The sequence below is a fragment of the Megascapheus bottae genome, chromosome 18 (assembly GCF_031878675.1).
Source record: "Megascapheus bottae isolate mThoBot1 chromosome 18, mThoBot2.hap1, whole genome shotgun sequence".
NCBI classification, from domain to species: domain Eukaryota; kingdom Metazoa; phylum Chordata; class Mammalia; order Rodentia; family Geomyidae; genus Megascapheus; species Megascapheus bottae.
The window spans coordinates 31,620,228-31,636,239 of record NC_143526.1 but is presented as its reverse complement, the minus strand read 5'-3'; the positions used below and the strand labels follow the sequence as shown (position 1 = coordinate 31,636,239).

At 38.4% G+C, this 16,012-nt stretch overlaps 1 protein-coding gene across 4 annotated transcripts in view; it reads left to right on the top strand.

Annotated features, from left to right (window-relative positions):
- Rbm39 (RNA binding motif protein 39) overlaps positions 1 to 14,594 on the top strand; it is a 33,500-nt gene extending 18,906 nt beyond the window's left edge. For 2 of the 4 annotated variants that reach the window (XM_090352268.1, XM_090352266.1), the window contains 9 exons: positions 88 to 225; positions 2,596 to 2,661; positions 3,911 to 4,115; positions 4,382 to 4,459; positions 9,331 to 9,363; positions 12,072 to 12,153; positions 13,295 to 13,400; positions 14,229 to 14,307; positions 14,391 to 14,594. In XM_090352268.1, coding sequence (XP_090208394.1) covers positions 88 to 225; positions 2,596 to 2,661; positions 3,911 to 4,115; positions 4,382 to 4,459; positions 9,331 to 9,363; positions 12,072 to 12,153; positions 13,295 to 13,400; positions 14,229 to 14,307; positions 14,391 to 14,491 — 888 coding nt within the window. In that variant the 3' untranslated portion in view covers positions 14,492 to 14,594. Of the gene's footprint in view, positions 1 to 87; positions 226 to 2,595; positions 2,662 to 3,910; positions 4,116 to 4,381; positions 4,460 to 9,312; positions 9,364 to 12,071; positions 12,154 to 13,294; positions 13,401 to 14,228; positions 14,308 to 14,390 lie in introns of all 4 variants that reach the window. The other 2 variants (XM_090352267.1, XM_090352265.1) reach the window with 1 other exon arrangement.
- Positions 14,595 to 16,012: the final 1,418 nt, after the last annotated feature.

The window sequence follows — 16,012 nt, the reverse complement described above, 5'->3', positions numbered from 1 at the left end:
AGTTGTCATTAAACACCTAAATCTATTTCACATAATTGGCATTAACAATGATCATATTATGTGTATTTTATCTTGATTTACTCCTAGGCTGAGAAAAACAGAGCTGCAGCAATGGCAAATAATTTACAAAAAGGCAGTGCTGGACCTATGAGACTTTATGTAGGCTCATTACACTTTAACATAACTGAAGATATGCTTCGAGGGATCTTTGAGCCTTTTGGAAGGGTAAGTCCATGTTCAACAAAACTTCTTACTGTTTGAATTAGGAAAAGTAATGCTGCTCCCTATCTATTTAAGTTTCTGTTAATACTTTGCAAAGAGTGATTGTTTTGAAAGCTTTTTGTGATAATGTCAGTGTACATTGCCCACAAATCTTTTTGAATACAAAGAATCTGATATCATTGCTGGGAATGATAAGGACTTGAAATCCAGCTATTTAGGAGGTTGTAAGGTGGACAAAATAAGAGTTTGGACTGCGTAGGAGTAATAAGTTGCTAAGATGGGTTATTGGTAGTGATTCTTGGTCCATGTCAACTCTTGCTTTGTTACCCCCATTTTCCTCCCTCCCATCTCTATCCACAAATTATATAGCTTATTTTTTACAAATGTACATTGAATATAATGACCAAATTTACTCAGGGCTACTTTGTAAACAGTAGTGTAGTAGCGCATAGTGTGTGTTAGTCTTGTTTTCTACAGGGATTGCAGGTGTGAGCTAGAGCTCCTGGCTGCTCCTCTTTGTGCCTTCGTCTGCCTCTCCCAAGGGTATCTTCCTGTGCAGGCTTTCAAATTTGGTTTTTGTTATTTCTTTGGTCTGCCATTTTATTTTATTTTATTATTTTTTTTTTTTGCCAGTCCTGGGCTTGAGCTCAGGGCCTGAGCACTGTCCTTGGACTTTCTCAAGGCTAGAACTCTACCACTTGAGCCTCAGCACCACTTCCAGCTTTTTCTATGTATGTGGTACCAAGGAATCGAACCCGGGTCTTCGTGCTTGCTAGGCAAGCACTTTAACCACTAGGCCAAGTTCCTGGCCTGCCATTTTATTTTAATAGAATAAAAGAATACTATGTGCCTGGTGTGGATCATACGTGTAATACTTGCTACTCTGGAGGCTGAGATATGAGGATCATATTTTGTGAGCTCAGTCACAAAAGTAACCTCTAGAAAATGGGAAGTGGGGCTTGGCTTTAGGGTAGGGCAGTAGCCTTGAGGTGATTAGCTCAGGGACAATTCCCAGGCCCATGGGTAGGGCAGTAGCCTTGAGCAAAAGAGCTCAGACAGCTCCCAGCCTGAGTCAAAGCCCCCACCTTCACCACCACCCCTCCCAAAAAAAAGGTTTTATCGTGCTGATGATTGCAGTTGAATGAGCCAAGGTTTTGTTTATTTGTCCAAAATGGATTCAACATGTCATTCTTCCATCTCAGGCTATCTGGAGTAATTGGGATGGTTTTAGACTGTTTCTACCCCCAGATTGCCAGGGATTGCCACAGATAATACCTCAGCCAACAATTTTTTTTTCCTGAAGTTTTTTGTGCTGTATTACTTGAGCCACACCAGCAGCCCAATTGTTTCTGGTTATTTTGGAGATGGAGCTTTGTGACCTTTTCTTTAGGATGAAATCCTTGGGACATCTGTTCTCTGGGTAATATAAGCTATGGTGTTCAGCTGGGTACAGCAGACATTTGGAAGTATATGCTGTCATTTGCTGCTTGATTCTTCTGCCGAGGCTAGCACCCTGCCACTTGTGCCACTGTTATCACTTCTAGCTTTTTTGAGTAGTTAATTGAAGATGAGTTAATAGTATACTCGTATTTCCCAAAGTATTCTTTTCGCTTTTTTAAAATTTTTTTTTAGTTTTTGCTAATGATGGGGCTTGAACTATTGAACTGTTCCTGAGCTCTGTTTTGCTCAAGGCTTGCACTCCACCACTTTAGCCATAGCAACAGCCTTTCTTGTTTATGTGGTACTGAGTGATTGAAATAAGGGCTTCATGCATGCTAGGCAAGCACTCTACCACTAAGCTATATCCTTAAGCCTCTCTTTTCAGTTTTGTATTCTGTGGGTTTTCTTTGTCTTTTTTTGGTGTGTCATGGGTCTTGAACTCTAGGCCTGGGTACTGTCCCTGAGCTCTTTAGCTCAAGACTACTTCTCTACCCCTTGAGCCATAGTACCACTTCCAGTTTTCTGGTGCTTAATTGGAGATAAGAATCTCATGGAGTTTTGTGCCTGGGTTGGCTTTGAACCACAATCTTCAGATCTCAGCCTCTTCAGTAGCTAGGATTACAGGTTTGATCCACCGTGCCTGTCTTAATAATGTAATTTTTTATGTGTTTTATGCTGGTTTTGGGGTTTAAACTTGGCTTCTTATTTACACTTAGCATTTTGCCCAAGGCTGACATTCTAATACTTGAGCTACATCTCTCCTTTTTTCTGTTGACTAACTGGAGACAAAAGTTTCTTGGTTTTGTCTGTAAGAACTGACATCCTCCTAAGATCTCAGTCTGCTGAGTCCTTAGAATTACAGATGTGGAGTACCACCACCCAGCCCTTGCCCTTCTTTTGACTTTACCTAATAATTATGTCCTTCAATTTTAGATTGAAAGTATCCAGCTCATGATGGATAGTGAAACCGGTCGATCTAAAGGATATGGTTTTATTACAGTAAGTAATTGCCATGATTAACATTATGATACAACTTGAGAAGGAAAATAAAACTTTTGACACTGATTTTGAGGGATTAGTTGGTAGCAGGCTTACAATCCCCACACTGGCCCCCATATCATATAATAAAATGGTAGCTCTTTTGCAAGATCAAATTTATTTATTGATATATTGATTGATTTTAAAATAATGTAACTTATTCTGAGTTTGGCACTTTCACTTGGGAGTTTTGTTCAGGTCACACACTGTACCACTTGAGCCATAGTCTGGATTTATGTTTAATTTGAAGTGAGTCTTTCATTCTTATTAGTGTGTGAACTGTGGCTTGGAAGCATGATCCTCAGATCTGTTTCTTGAGAATCTAGAATTACTGAAATAAGATACCATTGTCAAACTGGGAGGTCAATTTAAAAGCAAGCTAAAGGTCATATTGTAGCGTATATGTCAAACTGGAGGAGACCTGGTTTTTTGGGGCTGGGGCGAAAGGGGCAGTCTTGGGGATTGAATTCAAGGGCCGGGGCATTATTTCTAAGTTGCTTTTGCCCAAGGACTAGCATTCTGCTAATTGAGTCACAGCCACTTCTGTCCTGCCTTTTTAATATGGTATTGAGGACTTGAACCCAGGGTTTCATGCCTAGTAGGCGGTCACTCTACCAGTAAACTACATTCCCAGCCTTTTTTTTGTTGTTTGTTTTGTTTTGTTTTCTCATTATGGGGCTTAAATAAATTAAAGGACTTGTAGCTTGTGCCTAAGGTTTTGTGCCCAATACTAGCACTGTACCACTTTTAGTAGCCTCAGTTCTTTCTTTGTTTTTGGTGGCTAGTTCTAAGATAAGTATCCTCTTTTCCTGCCCAACAAGTTTTTGTTTTTATATGAGTTAGGGCTGTGTGTGTAATGTGATTAGACTACTCCTATCTCTTGCTAGACCAGTGGTTTACTACCAGACATTTTCTGTATAGGGGTTTGCTTTTTATCCTGTAGCAGTTACCATACATGTGATCTTACGCAAAGTTTGGATTATTTCCAAGTCAACCATTCCTACTAGACATTTTATTGAGATAAGGGTGGGAAATATTCTACTCATGTTTGTCCTGGAGCCATGCTCCAGCACAATGTTTAACTTTGAACTCTTTATAGTTTAGTTGATACTTTAATTTCTCCTGTCGTCATCACTGGTTATTAGAACATAGAGTCAAAATTTCTTGTGGAATTAAATGAATTAATTATACATTATATTCCTGCCCTTAGTTTTCAGACTCAGAATGTGCTAAAAAGGCTTTGGAACAACTTAATGGATTTGAACTAGCAGGAAGGCCAATGAAAGTTGGTCATGTTACTGAACGAACTGATGCTTCTAGTGCTAGTTCATTCTTGGATAGTGATGAACTGGAAAGAACTGGAATTGATTTGGGAACTACTGGTCGTCTCCAATTAATGGCAAGACTTGCAGAGGGTAAGTTTTTTCCTAGTAATGTGTTGCAATAAAGTCATAATGTAATCTACATTATATCCATTGCTGCTTGACAACAGACGAATCAGATTTTCTACAGCTTCTTTTTTTAATCACCATAGTTGGAAATAAATTGTTTGCAGGCATTGCAATCTTTTATCCTTCTCACCCATGATTTCTTTTAGTGAAATGTGACTCAACTAGTAATCTACAAAATTTAATTTTTCCATTCTCACCTATTAAGGACTTCAAGATCTATTCTTTTACAGGCACAGGTTTGCAGATTCCACCAGCAGCACAGCAAGCTTTACAGATGAGTGGCTCTTTGGCATTTGGTGCTGTGGCAGGTAGGAATTGAATCTTTTCTAATTGAAATCATTGTTTTTTTTTCATCTAATTCGAAAATATACCAAATTTCTCCATTTAAAAGGACTAACTGAGAATTCAATTCATCAAGTACTTTTAGGATAAAATTTCTATAATTCATATAAGAAAGTACAGTTTTAAGATTAAAATTTTACAATCTGAATAAGATAGCAAGATATTGTTAAATCCCACATTCTAACTTTTAGTTGAAATTTATAGTTGAAACATAGATATTCTTTCTGAGGATTGTCAGGATCACATTCCTTAAATTGTTAATGTTTCTAATAATAAAATTCAGGGGGCTGGAAATATGTCTTAGTGCTTGCCTAGAACGCATGAGGCCCTGGGTCATTCCCTCAGTACACAGGAAAACCCCGAAGTGGTGCTGTGGCTCAAGTGGTAAAAAGAAGCTCAGCAACATTGCCTAGACCCTGAGTTCAAACACCAGCATTAGCAAAAGAAACAAGGACCATCCAGGATCTCTTAACATTTATCTCTAGAGTATGGTTACAGATACTTGTTTTCTAAATAAGTTAGAGTTTAGCAATGAAGTTGTCTTTGAAATTTAGACAAAGAGACATTTGACAGTTTATTGCAAATTAGTGCGTTTAGATCCTGACATATTAGTAGCCTCTTATGAGTTAATTCAATGAAATTTTCTTTTGTGATTATTTTTCATTTTTATGAGGGTCAGTAGAGTTGAGAATTTAGTTATAGATACTGATGGCTTACACCTGTCCGTTTCACTGCTTTGTTGGTTTATTAATTTTATTTGGTTGGTCATGGGGCTTGAATTCTGGGCCTGGGAACTCTGTAAGCTCTTATGCTAAAGGCTACCACGCTACCCCTAGATCCACACTGCTACTTTCTGTGGTTAATTGGAGATAAGATCCCCAAGGACTGGGGCCGGGAGTTTGGCCTAGTGGTTAAAGTGCTTGCCTAACATGCATGAAGACCCGGGTTCGATTCCTCGGTACCACATACATAGAAAAAAGCCGGAAGTGGTGCTGAGGCTCATGTGGTAGAGCTCTAGCCTTGAGAAATTCCAAGGACAGTGCTCAGGCCCTGAGCTCAAGCCCAGGACTGGCAAAATAAAAATTAAAAAAATAAATAGATAAAAATAAAGTGCTGTTTCTTAAAAAAAAAAAAGATTCTCAAGGATTTTAGTGCCTGGTCTGGCTTTGAGCCTTGGTCTTTAGATCACAGCCTCCTGAGTAGATATGATTACAGGCGTGAGCTACCTTTTTTTTGGGGGGGGGGAGGAAGGGGCAGGCCTGGGCTTGATCTCAGGGCCTGAGCACTGTCTTTGTGGTTTCTTTCTCAAAGTTATTACTCTACCACTTGAGCCACAGCACCATTTCCAGCTTTTCTGTGTATGTGGTACTGAGGAATCGAACCTGGGTCTTCATGCATGCTAGGCAAGCACTCTACCACTAGGCCAAACTCCCAGCCCCCAGTTCTAGCTTTTTGAGTTTATTGGAGATAAATATTGCAGCTAGGGGTCCGTGGTTCATGGCTACCTATAATCCTAGCTATCCTGAAAGCTGGGATATGAGAGTCTCAGTTCAAAGCCAGTCCTTTCAGGAAAGTCCATGAGATTTTTTTTTTCATCTCCCATCACAGAAAAATCTGGAAGTAGCACTGTGGCTCAAGTGGTACAATGCTGTCCTTGACCAAAAGAAGCACATGGACAGTGCCCAGGCCCTGCGATCAAGCTCTAATACTGGCAAAATAAAAATGTCTTTGGGGCCCTCTTGCTTAGGGACTTTGAAGTCTAATCTCAAATCTCATCTTCCTGAGTAGACAGGTTTATAGGCATGATTCACTGGTGCTTGCCTACCTTTTTTTTCCCAAATAGTTGTACTGAGAGGTTTCTGTTCTATAATTCAGATATAAGTCAGTATCATACATAGTGTGTGTGTCTGTCTGTCTGTCTCAGGGTCTAATCTTTTTCTTTTTGGCGAGGGGAGATCATGGGGCTTGAACTCTGCCCTGTGCTTGTCCCTGAGCTGTTCAGCTCAAGGCTCCCGCCCTACCCTGGAGCCATAGCCCTACTTCCCATTTTTGAGTGGTTAATTGGAGATTTGAGTCTCAGGTTTTGTGGTGCCTGGGCTGGCTTTGAACCGACATTCTCAGATCTCAGCCTCCTGAGTAGCTAGGATTTCAGGTGTGTCCCTGACCCTCTGTACCCAGCATGGGCTCAGCTTTTTTGCTGTAGGCTAATGCTTCACTGATCCACAACTCCACTTTCAGGGGGGGTTTTGTGTGGGTTTTTTTGGGGGGGGTTGGGCATTTTATTTTATTGTTGCCAGTTATGGGGCAGCTCTCAGCCCCTAAATTCAAGTCCCACAAGAAGCTAAACAAAGCAAAAATTATCTACTAATTGAACTTTTTTTCCATGGTATTTAACTGTAACACACTAACTCACTGTGTAGCTTATTACATTAAGGTTGACTGGTTCTGATAACTAAAATCTACATCTAGTATTGTTTCAGTCTTATATACTGCTTATTTACAGTCCTCATATATTGCTTTACTATTGTTTATTAGGATGAGGTGCTAATTAAATTTTAGATTGATATTGTTACTGAGCTAATAGAAATATTTGTAATTAGAGGTATTGTCTAGGTGATCATCAATAAATCTTATTATACAACTTGCGTGCCTGTGGGTAATTAATACCTACAAAACAGAAGCTAGTCATAAGGTATAATATGAGGATTACAATTTGAATCCATTCTTGGCAAAAAGCCAGAAGTAGAAGTATGACTAAAGTGGTACACATCAGCCTTGAGAAGAAAAACATCTAAGTGATATACCTTACTGAAATTAAGTAACTATGCTATTTTTGTAACTTTGTCCCTTACACCCTTTTATAGCTTGTCATTCCGACTGTTATATCCAGATTTCTTTGTTCCTATTTAATAAGGCTTTTTCTAAGATAGGTTAGAATTATTACTTTGTGTGTGTGTATGTGTGCATGCATGTATGCCTGTGTGCCTGTTTGGCTTGAAGGTCTAGGTCTGGGTGCTTTTGGGGGGGGAGGGGGCGGGAAAGGGCACTCCCGTGGCTTGCACTGTCTTTGGACACTGTCTTTGAGCTTGCTCAAGGCTAGTGCTCTACTACTTGAGCCACAGCACCGCTTCTGGATTTTTCTGTGTATGTGGTACCAAGGAATCAAACCTAGGCTTCCTCCATGGCGAGCACTGTATGAGTAGGCTACATTTCTTTTTTTTTTTTTTTTTTTTTTTGCCAGTCCTGGGCTTGAGCTAAGGGCCTGAGCACTGTCCTTGGACTTTCTCAAGGCTAGAGCTCTGCTACTTGAGCCTCAGCACCATTTCCGGCTTTTTTCTATGTATGTTTCTGTGTGTGTGGTACTGAGGAATCTTCATGCATGCTAGGCAAGCACTCTACCACTAGGCCAAACTCCCAGCCCAGTAGGCTACATTTCTGCCCACCTCTGGAGGTTTTTGTTCTTCAAGGCTAGCTCTATACCACTTCTAGCTTTTTGGTTAACTGGAGATAAAAGTGCTGTGGACTTTTATTTCCCCTGCTACTCATACCTCAGCCTCCAGAGTATGGAGGATTACTGGTGTGTGCTACCAACATAGAGCTATAATTCTTATCTTAATGAAAACCATGCTTTTTTTCCTTATTTGTCAGAAATGGTTTCTAGAATCATTTTTGCAATTGTAATTGGGATTGAAGTACACATTTTATAGCATGGATTTCTGATGTCTATACATTTTTTCCCTTTTTAGGAAAAAGGCAAATTCTGTTATTATTAAGTTTTATTGACAGTGTTCCTATGGTCATATCTTCAGCTTCCTTCCAGTATATACCACTTACTTTCTTCAGATCCCTGAGATGCCAATTTTGAGCACCTAGGACCCAGGTATTTTATCCCAGTGTACTTGGACAGCAGAACCGTTTACATTTTTACTCATGTTTCCTGTCCCTGTGAAGTTAATAATCTGTTGCATTTGATGACAGATTACTGATAGGAAGCATTTCCCACGTTTTCTGACATTTTAATACCAGGTAGCATTATATTTATAATCTGCATTGCTTGACATCATCGCTTCACTATAGAAATGTGTGAATGCTGGTACTTCAAAATATACTGGCAGAAATCATTTTATGTTTACTTTTGGTAATGCCTAAATTTATATTCTAGTGAGATTATATAGAATATATTAATAGCCTATAGATTTTTTTTTTCCTTCTTGAAATTTCAGATTAGGATAGAGCTTTCAGTTAAGATTTCATTGAATTCATATTGTCAACTTTTGTGCTAGCCTTGACAAATTTAGATCTCATAAACAATTTAAGAATGCAATACTGTCTTATAATAAGGATGTTCTTTCTAATTTGGGTCCTATTAAAACATGATAGTATCTTTTTGATTTATGCTGTTATACAATTTAGATTAGGTGCTAGATATTTACTGCTACTGTTTTTGTTTTATAAACAAAAGCTTAAATTTCTAAGTACTTGGAATTGAATTCTCAAGATCAGGGTTTTTCACACATTATCTGACCGGTATGCTCCCCTTTCCCCATTTCCCATTATCCCAACTGTTACTATTGTAGAATATGTGTGAGACAAGGGTTATGTAGGAATAGGAAGAAAGCTGAAAGTTCTAAAATCTTAGGAATAAAAAGGCCCCAAAGCCTTGTCAATGAGGAATGGGGAAGGAGGTTTTGCTGCCAGGTATTTTTATTACTAAGCTCACTTCAATAAACCCTGCTGTGGTAGTCCTCTTTTTATTAATGCTTTACTGACATTTACCCTGTTAGTTGAGGCTCTTCATTGTTCCTGCACTGAGCTGTAGAATTCTCTTTTGTTATAGATTTGCAAACACGACTTTCGCAACAGACTGAAGGTGAGTTTTACTTTTTTTCACCCCCCCTTTATATTAGAATTGAGGCTTAGTCTTTTTGGTACATTGGTTTGGATCTAATGTTAGATTGAGACATACTCACAAGGAATCTATCTCAGAGCACCTTACTCAGTACATTAATGGAGAAAGAGTTGAAAAATCTGTGCTTGCTTTTCTATTTATTTCCAGCCTTTTAGGTCAGTAATACAGATGAGGCCTGGACTAACTTGTCAATCTGATCCTCAACACTTCAAAACTGTTAAAACCTATGTCATTTCACTGTGATCTGTGTTGGCTGCTATTAATATTCCATACAAAGAAAAGTGAAATTTACTTTTTTGAAAAAGTAATCTTTCTGGTGGTCATGACTTACACTTGTAATCCTAGCTACTCAGGAGGCTGAGATCTGAGGATCAAGGTTCAAAACCAGTCAGTGCACAAAAGAACCTGGGGCCTGGCTCAAGGGTAGGGAGGAGCCTTGAGCTGAAGAGCTCAGGTACAGGGCCTAATCCAAGAAGACTGGGATGCTGAAGGAAAGCAAGGAGCATAGAAGTCAGAGTTCAAGCACCTTGACCCACCCTGCCCCCCTCTCCCCCCCAAAAAATAATCTTTCAGCACTTTGGCAATCACTAAGAAATTCAGCCAGCTGTGCACCAGTGGCCCACACCCGTAATCCAATAGCTGATAGAGATGCTGCAATCTGATGATCACAGCTCATGGCCAGCCCTGGCAAGAAAGTACACCATACTCTTATCTGCAGTTAACTAGTAGAAAACGAAAAATGGTACTGAGGCCCGATGTGGTAGAACACTAGGTTTGGATGAAAAAATTTAGGGAACGCACCAGACCAGGCCTGAGATCTAGTGAGATACACACACGCGCGCACGTGCTCTCACTCATCAGTTTTTGATTTAGAAATACTCTGATAATGATTTAGTGCAAGGTTATGTTTAGCCAACAATAGAAGTAGGTTTAAGTCAAAATTGCATGCTTATTTAGATAACAAAATCCATAATTCAAATACCTACCACATAGCCATATAGCAATTTATGATTCAGATTGGCTACCGTCATTTTCTTATGCTCATTGTTTAACCCGTGCTTGCTTTGTTCTTTGGTGATAAGTATTACATACATTTGTTAATATTCACATCAAATGAAAACTGTGTTCTAACAGATTGTTTTTTCAAGTAGAGGTATTTTTGTTAGATATTGCATGTCTTATGTTGAATTGCCTTTAGTAAGTTTTCATGTTTTTCTTATTCATTGTATATAACAGTTAATTTTAGAAACCGATAATCACTCTGTTAAGGCTTTCTTTTTTTTAAAGCTGTTTTACCTATCCTGAAAACCCTTTTGACTTTTTTTAGAAATGCATTTTTGTTACACAGCCCAGACTTCTCTTGGGCTTATGAAATTTTACCCTTCATTATAACTTGAATTTCATATGGATAGCACTGTGCTGGGCTTCTTTTTTTTATTACTTTTATTTAATATTTGAAAGTACATGTGCTTTGAAGGAAACATAAGAAAAAGCTTCATTAGTAGAAATGAAGCTCTGTGAAAGAAACATCCTTATTTGAAGGAGATAACACATATAATTTATATAATTTATTTATTGGAATGTATCTCATACTTCCTCAGAAAATTGTTCATTTTTTTATTACCTTTCTTAATGCGTTGTTTTATCCTTAGCATTGTTTGTTATGCATTGGAAAGAAATTTGGTCAGATAATATGATTACGGTGAGTTCTGTAAAAGCTATGGGTAATGCATTTGTAAGTCCCACAAAAGCATGGAGCACCTTTGAAAATACTCTTTAATCATTTAACATTTATGTATTTGTGTCTTACAGTGGCTGGTGTTTTTAAATTACCTTATTTAGATAAGTTAGTATTTTCAGCATTTTCCTTATTTTGCTTAGTGATCATGTGCACCAGTCAAGAAACACAAGAGTTACAGATTTATTTAGTCCTTAAAATGACATTTTTATTTTTCTTACTTCAGTATAAACCAGCTGTCCTATGAAAAATCAGCCTTAAGATTTACCGTTTTGAACTTATTTTTATTATGCCTGAATATAAATTTGCCTCACTTTTGTGACATGTAAAATATAAAAGTCATCTTTCTGTGCTTATATGTTTCATATCTGAGCATTTAGATAAATAAACATTGGAAATCATCAGATCTTGGGGTTTTCATATATACCTTGCCTTGTGCAGCTATTTTTCCTTATCCTAAATAATGTAACCACTGCTTACATAGTGTTTACATTGTGTTGGGTATTAATTATTCCAAGTTGGATTTAGTAGATCAGTCCTTTAACAGTAAGATATTAAGAAGGGCATGAAGCAGACACTGGGACTCTCACCTATTAACGTATATGAGATTTAAAGATTGCTGCCTGGAAACCATCAGGCACTTATCTACATTTAACCAGCACAAAGCCAAAATGGAGCTGTGGCTCAAGTGGCCAGCCTTGAGTAAAAATGCCAAGTTGAGAGTGTATTCAAACTCACTGATATGAAAGACCGGGGAAAAAGATTGAGAGAAAGTGCAGTGGATGAATCTCTTATTACAGAAAATATATAAACTTTCTTTAAATTGGTAGATTGACACCTGTAAACATTAGGGGGTAGGGTTTGGGTTTTATCATTTCAACAAATTTTCCATGAAACTAATTTTTCTTTCTTTTTTTTTTTTTTTTTAAAGCTTCAGCTTTAGCTGCAGCAGCCTCTGTACAACCACTTGCAACACAGTGTTTCCAACTCTCTAACATGTTTAATCCTCAAACGTAAGTATTCTTAAGTACGCACTAGAAGTTATAATGTTCTAAGTATCACTTAATTGCCAGGTTGGCATGTTTATAGACAGGAGCTACACCTCTAGTCTAAAAAGTCATTTTTTCTTCAGTTTACCCGTTTACAAGCTTTAGAGTTTAAACTAGGATAGGTTTTTTTCATGTGATTTTTCTTTTTTTTTGGCCAGTCCTGGGGCTTGAACTCAGAGCACGGGCACTGTCCTTGGACACTTTTTGCTCAAGGCTAGTGCTCTACCACTTGAGTCACATCATCACTTGCAGCTTTTTCTGAGTATGTGGTATTGAGGAGTCAAACCCAGGGGACTGTTAGCTCACGCCTGTAATCCTAGCTACTCCAGAGGCTGAGATCTGAGGATCATGGTTCAAAGCCAGCCTGGCCAGGAAAGTCCTGAGACTTTACTCCTCTTAGCCCCCGGAAAAGTAGAAGTGGCTCAAAGTACTAGCCTTGGGCAAAATAGTTCTGGGACTGCTCCCATCTGAGTTCAAGCTCCATGAACAACCTCCCTCCCCCTCCCTGCCCTTTGCCCCTTGCCTTGGGGTTGTGGGGTGGGCAGAGGAGTTAGATATGGGAGTGTCTCCTACAGGTAGATTTCTAGACCCTGAGTGCAGATCATAGTGCCAGCACACACACCTTTTGCCCACAGTAGAACTTGATCTTCAAATCTCTAGCACAACAAAGAGAAAAAGGGAACACATCAGATGGGAGGGAACTTACTCCCTTCCTTCTGCTTCTGTTTGATCTGTCATCTGGCTGACTTGTATTTGCGTATTTGTACCACCATGTCCCCAGCCAACTAATCATGTAGTAGAAATTCTTTAAGAAATTCTTAGTACGAGAGTGTTTGTCTAGCTTGTATGAAGCCCTGGGTTCCACTCCTCACTACCACATAAACAGAAAAGGCTGGGGTATACTGTGGCTCTAGTGGTAGAGTGCTAGCTTCAGCAAAAGAAGCTCAGGAACAGTGCCCAGACCCCAAGTTCAAGCACCAAGACTGGCAAAAATGTGTGTGTGTGTTGGAACCTATATTTAATATTGGCCATTAATATACAAATTTAAGAGTCAAAGAATATATAGTTAGTAATTTTTAATTCATATGCCTTAACTTTCTTACAGAGAAGAAGAAGTTGGATGGGATACAGAGATCAAAGATGACGTGATTGAAGAATGTAATAAACATGGAGGAGTTATTCATATTTATGTGGACAAAAATTCAGCTCAGGTATAACAATAGTAGAATATGCTGTGTTAACTTTCTTCATTTTACATACTTGGTGGTGTTTTCATTTTGATGTTTTGCTTTTGTTTTCTGATCAGTGATGGGATTGGTTCTCTCGGGTTTTTTCCCACTCTAGTCCTGGGTATTGAACTCACCCTGAGGTCATATCCCCTGCATTTTTTTGGTAGTTAATTGGAGATAAGATAGGCATTCCTGCTGTGTTTGAAACATGATCCTCAGACCTCAACCTCCTGTGTAGCTAGAATTACAGGTGTGCAACACCAGTGCCCACATGTAGTTGATTTTTATGCAGGTCTTTAGGCTTAAAGTAAGGGCTAGGTTGTGATGCCTAAGCTCTACCACAGGAGGAGTCACAACATCACTTCTGGCTTATTCAGAGGTTACATTGGAGATGGGAGCTTTGCCCCTGGGTAGTTTAAGCCTTGATCTTCAAACCTTTGTCTCCAGTAGTCTGCATGAAAGTGAGTCACTAATCCATAGCTTTGTTTTTTACATAAATATGGCATGTCTCTTGCATGATGGTTATTCTTTCAAGGCGAAACAGTATTTTGGTGTGTTGTCCAGGATATCCTGTATTTCAAGATTGTATTGTTGTACCCCACGTTTCTTTAGAAGCATCTGCCACCATCCTGGTCTAGTTTGCTTTAATATACTGACCTAATATATACTGTACTGTAGAGAATTTCAAAATGAAAATATTTTCAGTGCATTTTAAAGCATGCGAATATTTTAAAAGTACTTTTTGTTACCTTGGGAGCCTTGGGTAAGTCGACGTTACATTTATTTTTATGTTTTGTTTTTGTACCTTAGGGCAATGTGTATGTGAAGTGCCCATCAATTGCTGCAGCTATTGCTGCTGTTAATGCATTGCATGGCAGGTGGTTTGCTGGTAAGTTTTGGTTTGTTTGTTTTTTGTGATTTGTATAAGTTTCAACATTACCCAAAATGCTCAACATCTTTTTGTTTCAACAGGTAAAATGATAACAGCAGCATATGTACCTCTTCCAACTTACCACAACCTGTTTCCTGATTCTATGACAGCAACACAACTACTGGTTCCAAGTAGACGATGAAGGAAGATATAGTCCCTTATGTACATAGCTTTTTTTTTCTTGAGAATTCATCCTGAGTTATCTTTTATTTAGATAAAAATAAAGAGGCAAGGGTCTACTGTCATTTGTATACAATTCCTGTTACTTTGAAAAAATAAAAATGTTAACAGGAATACAGTGTGCTCATTCTCCCTAACTAGCATATCCCACAGTTTGCAAAGTTGCTCTCTTCTTCTGCCTTTTAAAATGTTCGTGTAGAAAATTACATTAAGCATCTATAGGAATAGCTCTAGGGGGAACAAATGTACATTCTGTCAAGGCAGATATGTAATGTTTTTATTGTTTTAGGAGTCTTTTTACACAACGTTACACTTCACATTTCACTAATTTTGATATTTGGCTCATGATTTATCAAGGGTATAAATGGAATACACATTTAAGTGTATGGAAATTTAACATAGCTAAGCAGCTGCTTGGCTAGCATCTCATCTTGCATACTGATCATCTGACGCAAGAAAGGGAGATTTCAAAATTATATTTCTTGATGGTAACTTTTTATTAGTTAAATGTACCTGTAAAAGTTTCTTTGTAAATACTATGTGTTCTGGTGTGTCTTTAAGATTCCAAACAAAATGATAACTGCATTTCCTGAAGGTATTTAGTAGTAGTTTGTTAAGCAAAGCAATCAATCAAGCAAGAAGTGGGAAATGCAGAAATAGGTTTTGTCTGGTTGCATATATATAATCTTTGCTCTTTTTAAGCTCTGTGAGCTCTGAAATATATTTTTGGGTTACTTCAGTGTGTTTGACAAGACAGCTTGATATTTCTATCAAATGACTTTCATATTGCAACAATCTTTGTAAGAACCACTCAAATAAAATTCTCTTAAAAAGGCCACAAGAAAGCCTCATTTTTCTAATCTTTTAAACTCACAGAAATTACTTTTAAATATAGGCATTACCTTTAATTTTTTTTTATCTTACAATGACTTGATAACAGTGCTTATATCATAGGCACATATCACCATGCCCACTGGGTATTAATTTCTACTTTATAGACATTGTAACCTAGGATTGGATTATTGGTGGTAATGTATCAAAACTGGGGGTGGGGGAAGTATGGCCTAAGTGAAGTGTTTTACCTGTACTCTGGCCATCTTTGTCGGGAGGAATTTTTTGCTTTTCTCACTAAACAGTACTGAACACTGACCTACTGAGCTGACAGTTGCAGTTCCATCTACTCAGGAGTTAGGCGATCAGGTTGATCATGGTTTATGGTATCAGCCAAAGTGAATATGACCCTCAACCCATTTTGTCCATGCCAGGTGTTTTACCCTGCCTTGTGAAGGCATAGAAGGATTTGAGTTGTGTTCTAGTCCTGATGTAACACGGTTCTTGCCAAGCAAGTGTTTGGTTCATTCTTAAGTACTACCAAAAATGGATTTCAGTTTGGTCTTTTTCTCTGCCCTCGGTAAGATTCTAGTCATGCTGTGCTGGGGTTTCAAGTATGTATCACTAGACCCAGTTCAAACTAGTTGTGTAT